A 21,821-nucleotide genomic window follows, 5' to 3' on the forward strand; every position below is an offset into this window, starting at 1 on the left:
ATCTCAAATGATTTCTGTATACTAGTAAGATGTCTCAAATTATTTCCTAAAGTTTACATCAGGGTTGGCAATATTATTTCCGGTCCATGGGCAGGAAACTGGGTAAAGTCAGCTATACTGATTGGTTCACATGAGAGACTGAAAAATTATAAAGAGGTTCACAGGTTCAGGAATTTTATAGTTTGTGCAAATGTAACTTGCTATTTATAATTCATCCTTAAAGTTAAGATCAAAGAGAACTTCCCCTTCTAACTATGGTGGAGTGGCATGTATCAAATAGATCCTTCTGGGGCATCGAAAACTATTAAACTTAAAAAAGGACACAAGGAATGAAAATGTATAGAGCAAAGGGAGGCACAGAGCTGAGTCAAGCACCCAGTTCTATTTTCCTCCTCAAAAAGGGAATTTGTTGAGTCATAAGCATCTGCTAGGAAGACAAGTGGCAGAGTAGAAAGTGAAAGTTGAGGGCCTGAAGAGCTGAGCAAAGTTTTTGGCAATCTGGTGCTGGGAGATGAACATTGGAACAGAGGCTCTGCTGGAAAGGAGGGGCCCTGGTACACCAAAGGATTTTCATTGACAGTACAATAGGCCTAATTCCAGGAATGAGAATAAGCTCGATAGGCCAGTTTATAAAGTGAATGAAGATAAACTCCAACCACCCCATCTGCTAAAAATAAAATCATTACTATGTCTTTAAACATTTCATAAACAATGTCTTCATTTATCAAAATTAGTACGTTTACTCGGAGATAAGACCAAATGATTGAAATCCAAGAGAATATACACATAATAGAGGCAGACTCATAAAAAATTCAACTACTAGTATAATCAGAAATAGAATTCAAAATTACTGTAACTAATAGGTTCAAGAAAATAAAAAAATGAAGAATTTCACCAAAGAAATAACATACAAAATACTCATATGGTATATTGTAAAAAGTCATAATATTAACAAAATTGGAATCAAAAAAAGAGAAGATAGGAAGAATGGGAAAGAGTAAATACTTGTAAATAAAATGGCCAAGAATATTTAAAAACTGATGGACATAGCAAACCATAGATTTTAGTAGTTCTAAAATCCTCAACAGAAAGCACACATAGGTACATACAGGAATTCTACAGAAAACCAAAATCACACACACAAAAATCAAAAGCTACCTGAAGAAAAAGAGATAAGACTGACAGCTATTTTATCAAAAGAAATGACAAGAGCCAGGAAACAATGAAATGATAGCTTCAAATTACAAGAGAAAGATAACTGCTGAACAAGAATTCTATTTAAAGCCAAAATACTCTTTACAAAGAACAGTAAAATAAAGACAAACATGAATATGTTACTAAGAAGCCCCCAATAAAACAAACAAAGAAACAAACAACACTCTAATGGGACTGGTTCAGACACAGAGGAAATGCTCTCAGATGGAAAATGGAAATGCTAGAAGCAATGAAGAGTAATATAAGGGTAATTATGTTGGTTACAAAACCACAGAGAAAAGCACATGGTGGTGAGGATGAGGTCCCTGCCTGGTCAAGAAACACACAGTGCACAGACTGGGAGCCTGGAAGACCTCATAGATGGAGAAGATGTAGGAACACACATATCAAATGCCAGGATATGAAAGTCAGCTCCGATTAGCATCACATATGAAGAGCTAAAACTCCATGTGTTGAGCTCATCCTGTTACACCCAGACTTTGTGATCCCCACAGACCACCAGGGAGCCGAGTCCAATGCAATAAACAAAAGAGCCTCTTCCATGCTAGCATGCGCTATGTCCCACTCATACCCACAGCATGGCGGAAGAGAGACTGAATTTCGCCAAGGCCAGGGGTTTTACACTGGTGGTGATGTCACTGCTTTGGCTGACCCTGATTGGTTGGGTGAGGGCTAGGGTCCAGTTACACAAAATGGAGGATAACCCCTCCCTGCCCCACAGTGGAGTCAGGAGTTTATCCTCGCCCTGCCCTGCCCTCTCGATCCCTTTCAAATCTGGTTAGGCTTATGCTTGGACCTGCTTGCTCCTGCCCTATTGGCTAAATCAGGTCACACTGCTAAGCCCAGAGTCAGTGAGGCAAGTATAGGGATCCCCCAGGATATGGGTGCAAGAAAGAAAAGCATGACATTTTATAAACGACCTACCAAAATATCTACAAGGATAAAAGAGGTTTTGACTCTTTTGCATGCCCTGCACCAAAATCAGGTAACTTACATGTGACAAGCAAAACAGTCAACCTTTTGGACCTCACCGATCACCAGTGGTTGGCAACCACTGTTGTAGGAGATCATGGCACAGCCTATATGCATGACTTTAAGGTAAGCAGAGTGCTTTTTTTTTAGCAATGCACACACACACAAAAATGCTTCTACTGAAGGGGAAATATTGATAATTTGGACTCCATTAAACTTGTGTTAAAGAAAGAAACTGAGGCAAGGTCAAAGGTACCACAATATGTCAATATCCTTTTTCCACTCTTATTCATGAACCATAAAATATTAAACAGCCTGAGAGATTATATTTTAGTTGTATTTCTTCCTTTTCCAAGTAAAAACTCCAGAGCCCCCAGAAAAGGTTATGTCTCTTGCCACCATCAGGACTTAAGTGACAAAGGCCTGATCAGCATGTAAGCTCTGTTTCCCTCTGCTGCTCTTTCCATCACATGATGGTACCTGTTTTCAGGCTTCACGTCACATGGGCTCTGCAGAAACTGCAACATGCTGTGACTTGCTGGTTTGTTTTTCTTAAGATGAACATTATACAGTGGAGCAAAATGTGCTCTGAACTGTACTATTTCCATTAAGCCCTAAACCAAGCATAATCAACTCTACAGTCAAATCACGATTTCTCATTGAGAGGGTGTAGGGTCTGACAGGGTACCCATGCACCCCTCAAACTTCCAGTTCTGGTCACCTTTCTCATGTGCTGATGTAGACTAGTGTGGTCAGAGGGGGAGGCATGTTCAATTATCAGTAGTACATGACTTAGATTAAAAAAAAAAAAATTGAAGATGAGTCCATGTTGTCATTAAGTTTAAAATAATGAGCTAAATTTTCCCTAAATCCTAGACCTCCAGGATGCAGACATGAGTAAATGTGATGAGGCCTGTGTCTGCTCATAGGAAATGACACATTACTTTATTGACTAGGTTGATTAATGTACTCCAAACACACATCTGTCCTTCTTGACTCTACCATGTAGGGAGAAAAGTTGTGCTGACAACTTTAGGCCAATTGAGTTACTTATTATATGTTTTTTCCATGTACCACATGCTTAATTGCTAATAAAAGAAACTAGATTCATCGTTAAGAGTTTGCATTTATCCTTACTCATTGTCAGGATCATATCCAGAGAGCCACCTAAATTGGAGGAGAATGTAGCAGTGTTTTGATTCCTTGGAAATCAGGAAGTCACCAAACATGTCAAAGAAGACTGCGTCAGATTCATTAAGCTGATGAAAAGTCAGTGTTAACACGCTGTAGACATGTCCAATTTATAACTGGTCATCTCAAGTAAACCTTCATAGTGAACTTGATATTGAATGTCTTTTTTTTTTTTAAATTTAATCTTCCAAGTAAACAAACTTATGAGCATGTAAACTTTTGCATATTTACTTATCATCACAGGGTCCAAGGAAATTAGAAAAGTCCCTGAAAATAAAGGCCCATTACTAATTGCAACAGAAAGGTTTTACTGACTGGCACAAAAACAAATGAAGATACTTCAGATTACATTAAACCAGTAACATAGGACAAAAATGGCTTTGAATTCCAGAACCTTAATAATTATTCTGAAAATCATATTCTGATTTGAAGATTACAACCCATATTCAGTGTCATCAAAATATGTATTCTCTAAGAATATAAATATTTTCTTTCCATGAATTTACCTATATTTATTGGCAGTTAAAACACTTTTTCTGGACACTTTTATAATGCTGATTTTCACTGCATATCTGAACTTGGCACCCCTGTTTCCCAAGATGTCAGTGAACACTTATAAAAGCTGAAATTATTTATGTTATCTTCATCATAACTAAAAGGATGAAAAAGCAATACAATTAAAAAATACTCTAAAATTATAGGAAGAATTTGAGATATAAAAAATTCCTAATTTTTCTTATTAATAGAAGAGTACTGAGAGCCTTAAAATTAATGTTCTTTATTACAGTAAGCAGAATTCTTCACACATACATATACTGAACAGCTGCAAAAAAAAAAATCAAACATAATACTAACAATCCCCAACTTGCTTTCACGAAAATACTGTGTAGGGAACAACAAATGCTAAAAGGAACTCTGAATGACTACAAGGAACAGAGATCTCACCAATCTACACTGGCATGTGGTACAAGACAGAAATAGTTATGGTTTAAAGCTTAAGCCAAACTATAAATGCAAATTCATTGACATTTGGGGAATAATCTAATGATGTTTCTTAAGGACCCTTCTTTCTCTTAAATTTTAAAATATAATGACTATTGTTCAGGAATTCTACCTTCCAAATATTCTATACCCTAAATAAATTATTGCTATAATCAAATTTCCTAAAAATAATGATTAAAATAATAGGTTTTTACAGGCAGGTTAAGGTTTATATATTTAAGTTTTTCCTCCTATTAAGAAATGAATTAAAAAAAAAATTACGTGTGCTTTACCATTGTGTGCATTGATGTATATATGCCAGATCTTCCCATTCAAGGATTGAAATATCTAGTTATAGATAAGAGAATTAAAAAAAAATAAATGTAGACAAAATATTTTGGCTTGGTAAGTATCATATGGACTCCTTTTGAGTTTAAAGGTTGAATGATGTTGGATTAAGCCTACAGGCCTTCATTCCCTAAGGAAGTGTTTGGCAAACTCCTTAGTCAAATAAATATCTCAAGACACTTTCAAATGGGATCTACCTTGGGAAGTCACACCCAAGCTTGAGGCTGCTTGGACAGGATCAGGCTGACCAGGTACTCACCATCAAAAGCACCAAGAGCTATATGACCAGCTTCAAAGTTCATACCTTAAAAATTTGTGCAGGTACTGGCGGCTGCAGGGTGACCAAGAGAAGACCCCATTGCGTCCTGCTAATGTAGGGGACATTATATTGCCCTCAGACTTTTTGCACATGTTTCCTTCTCCATCATGGATCATGCCAAAGCTACGAGAGAGAGAAATGGTTCTTTCAAAACAAAGAATGGTTTAAATTGTCTAATGCACTATATCAAGCACATGTAAAAACGCTGTGAAGACTCCCCTACTTTTGTGTCCTAGTCATGCAGATAAATTACGGCTTTAACAACCAAACTGTGGAGATGAGGCAACTTCATAGACTTTTCCTGAAGAACTACCATTCACTGAGCTGTTTGAAAGGGCTCACAAATATCAAAACAGGGCAATGTCCAGATGTTGCTAAGGACAGATGCTTTCTTTATATATATATAAAAGCATTTCAAATGGCATGGGTGGACCATTTGTTTGATCTTGGTAGAGCTAAAACTGTTCTATATTCCTTCACTCCCTCTATGCTCTCTTCTGCTCAGAATTTCCAGTGTTTGTCAGAAATACAGATGCCAGACTCCCCAGGTGTGTTGATACCTAACACAATTTGAGAATTACTAGCCAATTACTGCAACTCTTGGTCCCTGCACCTACCCAGTACTGCTCCATCTAAGGCTAGGTATACACTGCCAGAGGCTGTGACTGCTGGACATTTATTGACCCAAATACTCCTTACATTCCTTTGGAGGAAATGTCTCTATGGAACCCCAATGGGTGGCTATGGTTACCTTTATTTCTGGGCCTTGTTTGACAGTGAACCTGTTACAGACAGAATATTAAGCATGCTACTTATTTTTCCAAATGTATACCTCACTAGAAGCCCATAACATAGGTTTGATATAGTGACAGCAAGACTGAGGACTTGAGAGAGGCTTGCCCAGGGTCTCAGAGTCAGGATTGGAACCTGACACTCTAATGTCAGAGCCCAGACAGGACCCATGCAATAGTGTAATCCAAGCATGATTGAAGGGTGTATCTAAGAAATTCTAGTGTGCAAACATTGTCCAATTTCTTCAAAATTCCTACTCAGTACCAAGGGTGATGTATATGCAGTCATTTCAGCCTCCACCCATTCTCTGAAGTTCTATTAATCAAGGCCAGAGTAACCACACGGTAGAGAAAATGTGTCATGACTATGGAAAAGATTCAGAATGTAATCACATATGGGTGGCTGCTTTGTGGAGAAAGTGACCAAAATAAAATACACACATACCCACCCCTGGCTGGCCCTTGATCTGAATGTGGAGAAGACACATTATGGGCCATCAAGCTCTCTAGATAAGTTTGTCACCACTTTTGCCTACATTTCTAAGATATTCAAAGTCACACTACCCCTGGTCTGAGAACATCTTGGACTTCAACTTTTCATCTAAGGTATTTTCAATGATTCTAGCATTAATCTCAAACTCTGTTGTGCACCAGAATACCTGAGAAATACACTGTATAGTGTGTCTTTGCAAAGCCCACCCTGATAGCTTTCTGATTTAGTAGATTGTGGGTTTGGCTCTGGCACTTGGGTGTATTCTAACACAGTAAGTTGATTCTGATACCCACCCAATCTGAGCACCACTATTTTAAGAGTTGTGTTTCCAACTAGTACAACTCCCATAAATGGTACTGCGATAGATGCCAGCACATTAGCATGAAAGTGCCACAATGATCACATTTGATATTAATATTAATATAGTCATGGAAGAATGACTAGAACACATTCTAAAGATAAGGTTGGTATTTGGCAACCCAGAAATATGATTAATATTCAAGTTATACATGTTGGATAAATTTTTGCTTCCATGAATCCATAGTACTTTATTCAAAGTGACTACACCCCATATATTAATGCACTAAATATATACATATGTATCTTTTATTTTTTACCTACTACTTAATAAATTTCTAAAGAACAGGGATTCTTGTTGTCCATGCTTATAACCCCAGAGCCAGTGGGGCTCACCAGTCCACAACAGGTTTTTTATTCATATTTGTTGAATGAATAAAGAATAACCTTCCAGCTTTAACACCAACTCAATTATCCACATAGAAACATAATTTCAAAATAAATTAGACTGGAGAATTATGTTCAGTGTCAGGTGCCTTTAATGTATTTCTATGGTATTTTCTTGAGTGATTCAATTACATTAAGTATTCCTTCATTATTAACGACATATCCAGATGAACAGCCAAGTATAGTTAGAGGTTGTATCAATTATGTCAGGCTGTTTAGATAAAAGGGGTTAAGAAAATGAGAAACTCTATAAAGAAATCATCTTGGATAATAAATCACAACCTTGGCCTGATGATGGTAACCGCTAGTAGAACCCAGATGTCCAGAGCTCTGTTGCAGGTTTTTCAAAAAGTCTCTGTCATTTATAAATGGTTTGACTTTGGGCAAATTACTTAAGTCCCCAAGTTTCAGTTTCCTCTCATAAAATGGGATAATAAAAGTTTCCTCAGAATGCTTGGCACCCTGCATGTCACAAACTAAATTTCAAAATTTCTATCCATTTCTCTGACTCAAATAGGATCTTGGTCAAATCACTTAACTCCTAGACACCATTTGTGTGTGTGTATGTTCGTGCATGTATCACACATATATGTCATATATACATCATATATGTGTCGTATGTGTCATATATATAAATACATATGTCATATATATATGGTGTATGCGTATGTGTGTTTGCATCTGTGGGTTTGGCCAAAGGTCAATGGGTTTCAAATACTTTTGGACACAGGAACAAACAAAATAATTTTAAGAAGAATGACAATCAATATAATTGGTAAGAAGTGACCCTCTAATTGCTGGGGCTCTCTGGAGTGCAGTCTGAGAATCACTAGACCAATGATCTCTGTGGCACAGGCTTGCCCTGATAGTGTACATAGCCTTCATATCACCCAGTGCCTCTTGACCCTATAGTCCCTTTTTCAAGAACAATAGTCATTAAATAAATGAGCTGAATAAATGAGCTTGTCTTCAAATAAAATTCACAGAGTTTAATTATTGAGTCTTCTATGCCATACCCTCTCTCATTTGATATACCTTCAAATACTCCTCATTTGTTCACTCATTCACTCTCCAACTTATTCCCCCCATGCAATTCATTTGGATTTGCTGAATATTTAGTATAGCCTGTCTGCTAAGCTAGTGAAGGAAGATGAGAGATTGTTCTGAGTGTTTTATATGGTTTAAGATATATACATGAAAAATTGCTCTGCACATTTATAAAAAGTGCTTCACAAAAAGAAGGTACTACAATTATTATTGCCATTATTATTATAACTATTATTATCACTCATTTTGGCATTTAGCACGTGCAATTAATTTGCAAATTTCTTACAGATATGTCCCATTTCAATAAGACCAAAACCTATTTCATGGGCAAATTGTCTCTTTAGAGCTTCCAGTTCCACTATCTCTTGCACAATGTCCTCTAAACATCAGGTGCCCACCAAGGAGTTGATAATTTTCTGGGGGTTAATTTTATAGGGAGTGGGACTCCCCTTCATCCAAATCTAGAGCACTGTTCTTCCTTCCATCTATATTCCCTCTTGCAAGTACAAGCACTTATCTCTTGTTTGGAAGAAACTCTTTTTTTCCATTTAGACCGAGCCCAAGTGATAAGAGGAAATATTAACAATGGATTTCTAAGATAAAATAATAGCAAACACTGATAGTCATTGACATTGAAGACCCCAGTGTTGGATGGATCAAGTTTAGCTTCCGTTAAATTCACCACTTGCAACTGCTTGCATTGCCAATGTCCATATCTCAACTGCTTATCTAATGTCGATTTGCTCAGCCCTCGATGACTTAAATATTTCTTACCTTGATTGTTTAATTAAATTTAGGTATGGTTCAGAGGACAGCAAGAGCCCCATGTCGTTAAAATAATGAGAGTTTTTGAAGTTCTAACTCTAGTAGTCTATTAAAAAAACAATTATGATGTAACTGCTGAAAGCTTTATGAAGTGTAGGTGCAATTTTCTGGGCACTGAAAAAGTCAATCATTACCTATAATGATGAAGGGATCAGTAATGGGATATACAGTTTCATTTTCAGGTCATCAGTTCATACACAGTCCAAGTCTGCATGGCTTCAATGTAGTTTAATTATACACAAAGGTGCACAGAGGAACATACACACACAAACATGCACAAACAGATGCTTTGAACAGGTTGGGGTAACAAGTGACCTCAGTACATTTTCTAAATAGGGGATGGAGACCAAATCACAAACTCTGCCTTTTGCAAGTTTTGTGATTTTGCAAGTAAAATTGGGGTTAACATAAAAAAAGAGAAAAATTATATATCCTAGTTGTGCATTTTCTAGGAGAAACTTCAAGTTCAGCTGCAATATAGTAGGAAAAGACCTTCATATGGTCAGCACTCCTATGAATCATGGCAATTGTAGGAAGTTAGCAAGGGCCCATTAAAAAAATTAATAGATGGTGCCTCAAGGTAAGGCAAGCTTACAGCACTATAGGTCCAAGGAACCTTATCCTATGTAATAAAGAGGTAATATGCAAATGGTCATTACACCGTGATGCATAATGACTAATCAGCAGAAGGGTGGGGCAGTGAGCTACAAGCAGCGGAGAGCTACAGGAGGTGGGGAGGTAAGGTACATGCAGCAGAGAGCTACAAGCGGCCGTGGGTGGGGCGGCCAGCTGAGTCAAGCAGCAGCTAGCTACTTGTGTGCAGGGCCACTAGTCTAATAATAAATTTCTATTGGTAGAAATTTTTCATTCCACAGGAATACATATAAGCTTTTCACATAAAAATATGCCACCCATTGCTGAGAGCTGTTTGTCCCGCAGCAGAATCTGTCTGTGCCAAGCTGCCAGGCTCACCACTCACCCTGATGCTGCCCCATTTCAAAACTGGCAACATCTGAAAAATGGGAACGTGGGAAGCAAACCATCTACTGGATGAAATCTTAGATTTCATCTCCCAATATCCTGTAATACTTGCACTCCTCAAACTCTGCTCAGCACACCAATCATAAAACATCTCTCCAAATTCTAAAAGCGATATGAGAACATGAACTCAAGAGTAACAAGTTAACAATAGAAGGGCCTGTTACTGCCCTCTGTTGTCTGGAGCCACTAACAGGAGCTGACCATGGAATAGGATTAACACAGGACAGAGGAGCAGGACTGATACAAGTGTCTGCAATTAGCAGGTGCATGTATGAGCAGGAATGTAAAGGAAGAACGGGTAAGGAAAGTATAAACACATGCCCTGAATGTGTAGGACAAGATATTAAAATAAAAACAAAAGAAGTACCTAAGTGACAATATTTACAGCCTGTCAATGACATTCTCCTTGGACATACATGAATCCCCCTCCCAGACTTGACCTAATGAATCCGTATTTCTGTGGCAAGCAACCAAGAGGGAAAGGACCCTGGGCTCCACCCTCCCATGCACATGTACTTACTTGTGTCCAGACTCATGGGCAATGGTGAAGGCCAGTCCAAGACCTGTATCTTCATTAATTGTACAGCTGCGATATTTACTACACATTCCACTTATGGGCGCAAATCCTATGGGCATAAAGGTCAAAAGAATATATAGAAGTTTTCAATAAAATGAAGGAAGAGGGTGTATTATACAGGCTAATTTACCCTCCATCCTTTAGGGAAATTTGGTTCTCATATTCATCTGCTGAAATATGAAATGGAAAACCCTTAGACTCTTAACATAAAGGGCTCTTAACAATGTGGGAGTAGGGGATCTGTTTTCTGCATGGAAAACTCTTCAGGGATCTATGAAATGTTCATGTCACAGGCTATGACTTGGACACAGTAGAAGAGGGGTTTCACTGCAGATGGAGGAGAATTTCTGTCTTTTTCTATAATCATATGTATTCTCAAAAGACGAAATAAAAAGTGCTGTGGGGAATGGGTGTGACAGGAAGTCCCAGTTCCAAGATCATACACGTTCAAGGATTTGCCTGGAGGACACACATAGACCCAGAATTTGTTATGTTCACAGGTATGGTTTAGCATGGCAAAAGGATAGGAAGAAAAATTAGCAAAGGGAACAAGTACATGAGAAGCTTGGGGGAAGCAAGCATGAGCTTCCAGAGTCCATTCCCAGTAAATCTACACAGGACAGGATTGATTTCCCTAGTAACACGTCATGACAACAAGTGTATACTGTCGTCCAGCAGTGAAGCTCATTAGAGATTTGGGACCCAGGGGTTTTATTGGGGCTGATCACAGAGGCAGCCTCTGCCTGGCATGGACCCAAATTCCAGAATCCTAGGAGGAAAGCAGGTGTTCCACGTAATTCACATTATTTGTACAAACAGTTTTGTCAAAGTGAGCCACACTTGTCAGGTAAGATGGTGGGAACCTTCTTGAAATCTAAGTTCTCAGAGGCCAGCTAAGGGCCAACCTTATAAGCAGATTTTCCTAGGATAAGAAGTCAGGTTAACCTATATTAAACTAAGTCCTCTCTGAATGGTTTTATAATAAAGGATCTTTCTCCCTAAAATCCTAGGGGAAATGGAGAGTTAAGAAAAAATGTCCATGAGAGCTCTGGTCAGGAGCACACTGTTTTACACTAACTATTTGGAAAAAATATCAAAGTGCTGCCTCTAAGATCTACTCAGCCTTATAAATATATAAAATTGTTATGATTGAGGCATTAATAAAGGAATTTTTAAAAATCAGGAATGTAATATAGTTGTAATTCTCTGTAATATTCATAAATGTACCATTTCTGCTACATAATAAGACACTCTTGACTCTATTGACCCCAATCTCTCAGAAGAAGAAATGAAAAAAATATATTAAGTTAGAAGAGACAGAAACTCTTGAATATGTTAGGAACATTCCTCTGTGAAGTAATCACTTTTGATGAATAAATTCAAACTTTTATTTTTGGTCAAATTTATACAAGGACGCAATTTTCTTCTTTAAAATTGCACTCAGCAGTGGCTACCACTTATATATTGGGAATAGGGGCAAAAATTCACTATATATGGCCACAAAAGGTGCATAGCACATATGTGGTCCTCAAAACTCTGCTGGATGATCTTACCCAAAGTATCACAGGGCTCATTCTTCCAGGAGCATATGTCCAGACCGGTGAGTAAGATGGCATGATCATGGCGACTTCCATCTTTCCCCATCAAACCAGACTGCCATTGGCAGAAGCTACTTAAGGTGTGATCCGCGTGATGGCTTATCACAAGCCCTGGCTAGAGATAGCAAGACCACCATGAGAACAGAAAGAAAACAGAATATAATGCAATTGTTACTAGCATTGGTATCACAGCAAACTCTCATTAACTTGGCTTTCAAATACATAGATGGATCCAAATACCATATGTGCTAATGCATCCATTTTATGTATTAAAACACAAAAAAGTATTTTACATAAAACCACAGAGATTTAGTTTACATGTCTCTAGTTCTGTGCTAAAACAGTTGGGATGTATTTAGCTGACCCTGAATGCATTTTCAGTGAGCCATGAAAGATTATTTTTGTGTATCAAATTTTTGCACTTAAAATATTTGTAAAACAGTTTGCAAAATTATATAAGACAATAGAATCATTCGCATGTGACTAAACACATACACAAAGCACACCTAGTCACTGAATGTTTACTCCATTAGCAACTTGAGCAAGTGAGATTTCCAACTTATTGCCCTTTTAATATTTATTATTGCAGTGTTACTAAGTCACCACAGAAGTATCATATTCATGAGAAAGGTAGGACAATTGGGAAAGCTTTATTTCTGGAAAATAGACTGGAACTGGAAGGAAACCACATAGAAAACATGTGACCTTATTCGCATATACCAAGGTCTAGTAAAATAACTGTGAAATATCAGAAGAACTTGTGAACACTTGGGAAATAAAGAATCTGAGAGCAGCAGGAACATCCAGAAGAATAGGTTGCAATGAGTGGTGTGAACCTTATTTATAGCAATGCTCTATTTTCCTATGATGGTCACAGAAAATCAGATCAAATACCTCAATTGTAGGACAACTTGTGTAAGGCTTTCATGACTGGAATGTTGTGTTGGAATTTTTGTCCTTCAGTCATGCAATATGTTTTCTCTTTAAAAGTTTTTGTCTTTCCCAGAAAGTCAAATACACCTGAGCTAGATGTTGTATATCAAAACTGGGGCATGCCTTCCATTCTTTAGCTGGCGATTTTCAGGAACACTGTATTAATCAAAGTTAACACAGGTGTACGATCAAAAGATAACCTCTCCTATTCTTTGCAGCCTGGAGGAATTCCAAGGTGAAAACAATTTAATACAAGGAATAATTAACCTGTCACCTGAGAAACCCTGCTGGCTCAGCACCCCCTCCCCAAACACATACTTACACAAAAGACAATGAGGTCGTATCTTCCTGACTATTCAGGCTAGAAATACAGGCAGGTCCTAGCTACCCCCACTTTGCCCAGGAAAAGAGCAGAGTCCCAGAATAGTAAAGCCCAATAGGCATCTTAGATCTTATATTTCATCTAAAAATCTTTTGTTTTATAAATAAACAAACTCTAGCTAAGAGGAGATTCTGCTAAGACATCAGCAGTGGTGGAACTGGATGCAGGGTGCCTGACTCGGGTCTCAGGCTCACTCTCCCATGCCCACTTAATGATCACCTTGGGCCAGAATAGAAGCGAGAGCATTTGATGGCTGAGATGACCCCCGATGTTACTTATGTCATGAAATGTTCATATGCATCCTCTTGTTAACTGAAATGTATGTCTGGACATTTAGACTGGGACTCTGGAATGGAGGCAAAGGAGATGGTTTTACCAAATGCTACTAAGATCCAGCATAATTTTTTTATATGTAATGAGAGAAATGTGCTCAACACTTCAGAATCTTTATGAAAATAAAATCCTAGGATTAAAGGTGGTAAGGGTTAGTGGGATCAGTCTTAGGAGTTGGGAGACAACAGAGCAAAGCAATGCAATGCAATACAGTACAATTTAACTTCTACTCTATGGGTCATTCTTTTTTTTTTTTTTTTTTTAAATTTTTTTTTTATTTTTTTTTTAATTTTTATTGTTCATATTATTACAAGTGTTCCTTTCCCCCCGCTTCCCACCCCACCCTCTGCCCTTTCCCCACCCCCCATTGTCCTCATCCATAGGTGCACAGTTTATGTTCAGTCTCTTCCCACATTCCCCTCTCCCCTTTTCCCCAAGAATCATTAGTTCACTCCCCTTCCATACCTCTGATTCTATTATATTCAACAGTTAATATTGTTCATCAGATTTTTTTTTTAATTTTCTTGGTTTTTAGATTCATTTGTTGATAGTTACGTATTTGTTGTTCATAATTTTTATCTTTATTTACTTTCTCTTCTGAAAGAACCCCCTTCAGCAGTTCATATAATTCTGGTTTGGTGGTGATAAACTCCTTTAGCTTTTTTTTATTAGTGAAGCTCTTTATCTGACCTTCGATTCTGAGTGATAGCTTTGCTGGGTAGAGTATTTTTGGCTGTAGGTTCTTGCTATTCATCACCTTGAATATTTCTTGCCATTCCCGTCTGGCCTGCATGGTTTCTGTTGAGAAATCAGCTGACAATCGTATAGGTGCTCCTTTATAGGTAACCACCTGCTTAGCTCTTGCTGCTTTTAATATTCTCTCTTTGTCCTTTGCTCTTGGAATCTTAATTATGATTTGTCTTGGTGTGGTCCTCTTTGGATTCCTCTTATTTGGAGTTCTGTGTGCTTCCTGGACTTGTAAGTCCAATTCTTTCCCCAGGTGGGGGAAGTTTTCTGTCACTATTTCTTTCAGTATGTTTTCGATATCTTGCTCTCTCTCATCTTCTGGGACCCCCATGATTCTGATGTTGGATCGTTTGAAGTTGTCCCAGAGGTTTCTTACATTATCTTCAATTTTCTGGATTCTCTTGCCTTCTAGCTTCTGCAGAGGAGTGTCTTCTGGCTCTTTATGTTCCAAATCTTTGACTTGATTCTTGCGATCTTCTATTCTGTTTTTAGGACTCTGTATAATATTTTTTATTTCAGACAATGTATTCTTTATTTCTTGTTGATCCCTTTTCATATCCTCATAGGTCTCATTTATTTTATCGGCCTTTTCTAGGATACTCTTGAAAAACCTTATAAGTGTGGTTTTGAATTCTATATCCAGTCGCTTTTTGTCCTCCATTTCTTTCGTTTGTGATCTATTTGGTTTAGGCATTTTCGCAGGCAGCTTTCCTGATGGGGCGGGGTTTCAGGGTGCAGCCTACAGCTTTGGCTTCAGTCAGCCCCGCCCTATGCGACTCCTGAGACTCAGGGTCCTTCAGTACTTGTTGCAAGCACCTCTGAGAGAAAGGTGCCCTCGATTTTCGCCTGCTACCAAACAGTGTAGGCTCTCCCGCAATGGGCCCGAAACTGGGGTTCAGTTCAGTTAGAAGTGGAGTTGGAGGTGGCGTTCAGAGCAGTCTGGAGCCTGTCTCCTTCCCGCCAGGGCAGTCCTACGGCACAGCCGGCCGTCCCTTCTCTGCGTGCCTCTGGGACCTCCTCTCGCCGCCCTGGATTCCGCCTTACAGCCCAGCTCCCTCTGGATGAGCCTGGGTCCCCGGGGTCTGGCCTAGAACGGGGGTTCAGAGCAGTCGGGAGCCCAGCACAGTCGGAGTGTTTATCTCCTTTCCGCTAGGGAACGCCCGCCAGGCACTCAGCCTCCCTCCTCTCCGGCTCCGTCCTCTCCGCGCGCCGCGTCTCCGTACCTTGGGCTTTTACAGCTCCTCCACACTTCCTTCTGGTTTTCTCCTTGCTTCTCGTTGTAGAATTTCCAGTCAGTCGACTTTCCTGTAGTTCTGGGTAATCTCCATTTTATATTTTAGTTGTATTTTATTGAAATTGTTGCGTGCCGCTGCGGCTAGGTGCCTACCCGAGCAGCCATCTTGGATTCTCTCTCTATGGGTCATTCTTAGTCTTCTAGCAAAAGACCCAAAGGGGCTCAGTTCCATGTGGCATCCTGAAAGTTCATGGTGGCTGAAGACACAGTTTGCACTTTGTCTCCCAAGTGTGTTTCCCACCCATATATTAAAGAGATCATTTCTATTCCATATTCTCATAAAGCAATTACATGAGTACTTCTTCCTACCTCTGCACAAAAAACACAAAATGTCAAATAATCATTAAAGGAACTGACAAGCACCCCATTGCATAAGACACAAAATATTAAAATTTTTTTGTCCACAAGGGAAAGAGAATTAAAGAATCCATATAAAAGAAAACAAAGTATTATTTTGCATTTATTTTTCTGGAGAAAAGTTGCTGTTTTAAAGACAGAATACCTGTTCTTCTTCTAGAAGAATCAGACCTACAATTGCAATGTTGATGTTTCCTCCTATTGTTCCATCTTTGAATAAAGCAGACACCTGAAAAAGACAGGTAATCTATGTTAGTCTCCACATGTGGCACCATTTCCCCACAGACCTCAATCTGCCTAGAGTTCTGATGCTGAAGGCCAATCCCCATGTTTCCAGTGATGTAGTAACATTACGTATATTATACTGCCTGACAGACAGGTATAGGAATATCTATCCACCAAAAGACCAATTGTTGAATCCCTGTCATTGGTGCTGGGAGTGAAAAACTGAAGTTTGAGGGAGATGTTCTACTTCTCAAACCCTAATGTAGGGATTACAAGGTCTCTGAATTGCAAAGTGTCCTCATTTGAATTGAATAGAAGATTTTTTACTCATAGTGATAACTGCATAGGTAAGTACTCTCCAAGCTCTCCTAGCAAGAAATTCCAGAATCATAAAACAAATGCTGGGAAAAGACCAAGAGGACACGAGAAATAAAAGAAAACATGGAAAGATGGTCTAAGAAAGAGACAAACATTTGAGATGATGATCACAAACATTTGAGATGGCATTTGTGGTGATAAGTGATGACAGTTGGCAGTGTGAAATACTATAAAGAGGTGACTTGGCACTGAGTGGGGATATACCTGTCCCCACTCAACACTTGAGGCTTAGAAACATTACAAAAGTTATACAGAATAGAGATGACACTTGCTCAAATCAGAGTGTCCCGGGCCCTGTTGTCCTCAGCCCTGTGGCTGTGTAGTTGTGTCTCAGTGTCACTGTCTCCCTCAGTTCCCTAGAAAGTCATAAACCACATGGGTCAACCTACCAAAAATGACCCTAGCCTTAATAGCCATATGGCATAATGGAGTATAAAACACACTTAGGGGTACTCTGTTCATTAAGGTGAAACCTAAAGTAGATTTTAAAAATATTGGTATCACAAATCTTGTTAAAATATGTTTCTATTGATTTTTTTTTTTTTCAAGAGACAGAGTAAGGATGAGGGAGAGAGAGAGTGGGAAATATTGATCTGTTATCTCCTGAATGCCCCCTACTGGAGATTGAGCCCAGAATCCAAGTATGTGCCCTGACCAGGAATCAAAACAAGTGACCTCTAGGTGCATAAGACAATGCTCAACCAATTGAGCCACACCAGCCAGGGCACAATTTTTAAGTAATTTAAAAATATATTTTATTGATTTTTTTTTTTATGAGAGAGGGAGAGGGATAGAGAGCTAGAATCATCAATGAGAGAGAAACATCAATCAGCTACCTCCTGCACACCCCCTCCTGGGGATGTGCCTGCAACCAAGGTATATGCCCTTGACTGGAATCGAATCTGAGACCCTTCAGTCCTCAGGCCTATGCTCTATCCACTGAGCCAAACTGGTTAGGGCTTTTAAGTCTTAAAAGTTCTTACCACATACATATACAAACACAAGTAACTATGTGTTGTGATAGATATACTAAGTATTTTTATTTCGGTAATCATTATGCCATATATATGTATGTCAAATTATCACTTTATACAGCCTAAATTTACAGAATGTTATATGTCAATTTTAGCTATTTAAAAAATATATATTTTAGTGACCCAAGATTTTATCTACTGTTATTTAGATGTCATTTAAGTGAAATGAGCTTTAGATACTTCTTACCACTCTTCCATAATTACTATAGCTGCCAATCTGGGGATAGACACTCCTTATCTGAGATGACATTCTAAAAAGCTGTATTGTTTTTCTGCTTTTCTAGACAAAATAATGTATACTCAATAGCTGAACATTAATATTCCTAAAATGAGTATTTCTATGTAACCATCTGAAAAATCACACATACATAGTTGGTCCGAAGGTTGTGGGTTATTGTTAAGCTGAAAAATCACACATACAGTGGTGATAAACCAGATCTGTTGCACCAAAATGTCTCAGTATATACTTTTAAATTTCTGAACTGAGACACTAGTACATCAAAACAGATTACTGGCTTACAGAGAGGATCAAATTCTTCATCCACCTTAATTTGTTCTCTGAAGTTCTAAAAATGGCTCTTTTGATCTAAGCACAGTAAAACTGAAGGACTTACCACAGATAAAATATTTCCATGTATGAGACATAAATCCATAAGTAAAAAGCAGAATGTGAAACACATACACACACATACCCCATTAGGTATAACTATACACTCAGCCTCAACACAATTGATGTTCTTACCATGTTGAGTATTGTCAGCACATAGGTGGTGATATTTTCATGGCCATGATTTTGCATCATCTTTTTGTCGACCACCACCAACGTCTCCACATTCAGTTCTTTATTCCTATGGGACTTCAGAAGAGAGCGCTTGTGTCGTGAGCAAGACTTGTACTCGTCAGGCAGGATGTAAAGGTCTTCCTTGGGAGGCTTGGGCATATCTATGAGGAATGTATAGAGAGTGAATTAGAGCAAATTAATCACACAAAATGAGTGGTGGAATTTGTTATATAGAAATTGAATGTTCATTATATAGGAACCATATAACCCGTAAAATTTTGCAATCCAAAAGTTGTTTTAAAGTGGAACACAATTCAAATAAAGTCTGTAGAATCTAGATGTCATGGAAATCATTGCTTTATTTACCTTTGTATAATTTTGTCCTGATTTAAAACAAGAGAAGGTCATTTTTGCTCTGTAGTGCCAGCATCTAGAAACATAAAGCTCAAAGACTATTAGCATAAGAATTTATGAAATGGGCTGTGCAAATGAATTATTGATAAAGCAATAAGACTAACAATTACAAGAATGAGTGTTATCTTGCATCATTTCTTTATTTGAAGGATTTTAATGATCTGACAGTTTTAAAACTGAGTCCTATGTCTGTACACATGATTGGTTTGTCTGTAGTGTCTCAAACAAGTTCTAAATGAATGGGTTGGGACAGATCAAGCTTACTGCAGAGCTGGCTTTCCTAAGGAAGCACCATAAATATTTACCTAACTCAATTTGAAGACAAAATATACTCTGTCCTCTTGAAGCAAGCCATTTAAAAATAATTATGATACTCGGCCAGCAGAGCTCAGTGGTTGGACATCGACCTGTGAATCAGGAGGTCAGGGTTTAATTCCTGGTCAGGACACATGCCCAGGTTGTGGGCTCAATCCCCAGTAAGGGGATGTGCAGGAGACAGCCAATCACTGATTCTCTCTCATCATTGGTGTTTCCATCTCTCTCTCTCCCCTCCCTTCCTCTCTGAAATCATTTTTTTTTTTTTTAGTGAAAGAATCTGTCTTTAAAAAATAGTTTTGGCATTTATAATCAGTAAGCTAAATTTAGGTTAAAAACAATTCAATTTAGTGGATTTCTTAGAAAGCATGCTTAGAATTGTATCGTGGGAAAGTAGACTTCAAAATATCCACAGGTACTATGGTACTTATTCTTTCATTATAGGTGCCCACTGGTTATGGGTGGTTCACTCCATTCCACAACATATATGGAACTCCTGCTCATGCCCATCTCTATGTTAGGGCATTGGTTATAGCAGCACAGGAAACCAAACAGCAGAGAAAGATGGGGCTGTGTGAAGATGGACTCATGGGAAGAAGGCTTAATAAAGTGATGGTGGAGGGAGAAGCTGAAGGAAGTGAAGGAAGTAACAGAGAACACTGAACTCCTATACTTGAATTTGTGAGAGGTTCCTACATAAAATGTAAATAACACATCACCTCCTAAATGTTCATGACAAAAAAAAAAAAAGACTTTGATAAAGCTTGGTGATAAATTGTAGGTAAATTTATGTCTTGCACAGTCTGTCTTTTGATGTGGTGAGTCAAGTACATAAATATGTATAGAGATAAATGACCTCAGCAGGAAAACTATGTGGGCTTTAATAAATCTAGACCTCAAAAATATAGAATTACTGAGTAGACATGCCAGAGTTCTTTTGAAGACGTCTGGTGGATTCAGTATTCCTCAGCAGTGCATCATTTAATCTGTCCAGGGAACAGCTTTTTTTTAAAAAAATGAAAACATCTAACATTATTTATCCATCTATCATGGAGAGAGCTTTTATACTGAACATGCAGATAATGGACTCTCTTTGGAATTGCCACTTATGTTTAGTAAGGACAATTAATGCATGTCACTTTGGGAACAGACATACTTTGATGAAAATTAAAAATATTCCATTGGCTTATGTAAATGTTAAAATCATTAAACATGTGAAGAGAATCGCCCTTACATACATTTCTTGCGCCTTCCACAGAAATGCTGCTTTTGTGGGTGCCTGAGGTCAAAGCCACCTTGCAGGTGTTGATTTTCATGGTAGAAGAGGTGGTGATTTTCCAGCTCCCGCTGCCTCTGGACCATCATGGCCTGGTGCCCCCTCTGAGCCTGTGGCTCTGTGGATCTCTTGTACAGTATGTGGGAGGGAGGCCCACCCCCGGCAGAGTCATTGAGTCTCCCTGCTAGGTGGAAAGGAAGTGGCTTTAAGAAGTAATCTGCTTCTTGTGTTCTTATCATGCCTGACTGGAAAAATAGGGAAAAGAAAGAAAACACAATTACACCTCCAACTAGAGACATAGCCAGCTCTCCAAGCATTCCTTTCTATGTTTGCTTACAAGCATATCATTCCCACCTTCTGAGGTTAAGCTCTGGCGCTAGTGTTCCTGCTGGTGGGGAAAAGGTAAACTTGGTAAATTATCAGTGAAGCTATCAGCACCATGGGGGGTAGACCTCCTGGGGCCTAACTGCCAATTCACAGTGGAAAGCGAAATACTTGGAATTTATGCTCTGGATCATAGAGGGAAGCAGCCTCTCACACCATATTCCACATGAGTGACTTGAAAATCTTTCTTGCCTCCTAGAACTCTACCAACTAAACTAGAATACAACAATACTTTAATAATAGTTTGCAGTTCTATCAAGAAATAGCCAAGTCTGAAATTAAGTAACAGCCAAAGCCAGTTAGGTTTCATTCTTTTTGCATTTAAACTAATCCAGGAGTAGCAGAGCCATCTTGGATGTGTTCAACCTTGTGTAATAACACTACCCAAAGAGGTTTTGCACTCTATTGAAGGTAACTAGTTTAAATATTAAACTAAAAAAGAAAAAAAGAAAAAGTCATTGTTTTTAAAAAAATCTTGTCTGCTATACAAACAATTCACTGCTTTTCGAATCCCCGCTTGGAAGATTACCAGCTCCTTTAGGTTCTCTGGAGTAGATGGCATTCAGCATCTCTCATGCAAGCCCAAGTGTACTCAGAGAGATTGTCCAGATAAGACAAACATCACCGAGAGAATTATCATCTAATTCTACATATCATCGGTGTGATCTTGGAGGATATTTACTTAGCCTCTCTGTGCCATTTTGTCATCTAAGCATTGGATACAAGGAGAACTACATTCTTTGAGAGTGTAAGACTTAACAACATATTTTAAACCTATGACCTGCAATAAATGTGCAAACAAAATTTGCTGAATTAATAAAAAAAA

The 21,821-nt window shown here is 38.5% G+C and overlaps 1 protein-coding gene across 2 annotated transcripts in view; it reads right to left on the reverse strand.

Moving 5' to 3' along the window:
• ADAMTS16 (ADAM metallopeptidase with thrombospondin type 1 motif 16) overlaps positions 1-21,821 on the reverse strand; it is a 98,636-nt gene that overhangs the window by 49,155 nt on the left and 27,660 nt on the right. For both annotated transcript variants that reach the window (XM_084880588.1, XM_084880587.1), the window contains exons 4-9: positions 20,574-20,856; positions 18,568-18,767; positions 16,334-16,417; positions 12,098-12,257; positions 10,488-10,593; positions 5,012-5,149 (exon numbers count right to left, since the gene is read on the reverse strand). In XM_084880588.1, coding sequence (XP_084736714.1) covers positions 5,012-5,149; positions 10,488-10,593; positions 12,098-12,257; positions 16,334-16,417; positions 18,568-18,767; positions 20,574-20,856 — 971 coding nt within the window. The remainder of the gene's footprint in view (positions 1-5,011; positions 5,150-10,487; positions 10,594-12,097; positions 12,258-16,333; positions 16,418-18,567; positions 18,768-20,573; positions 20,857-21,821) is intronic.

This window comes from Pipistrellus hanaki (assembly GCF_964339955.1).
Source record: "Pipistrellus hanaki genome assembly, chromosome: 4".
Lineage (NCBI taxonomy): Eukaryota > Metazoa > Chordata > Mammalia > Chiroptera > Vespertilionidae > Pipistrellus > Pipistrellus hanaki.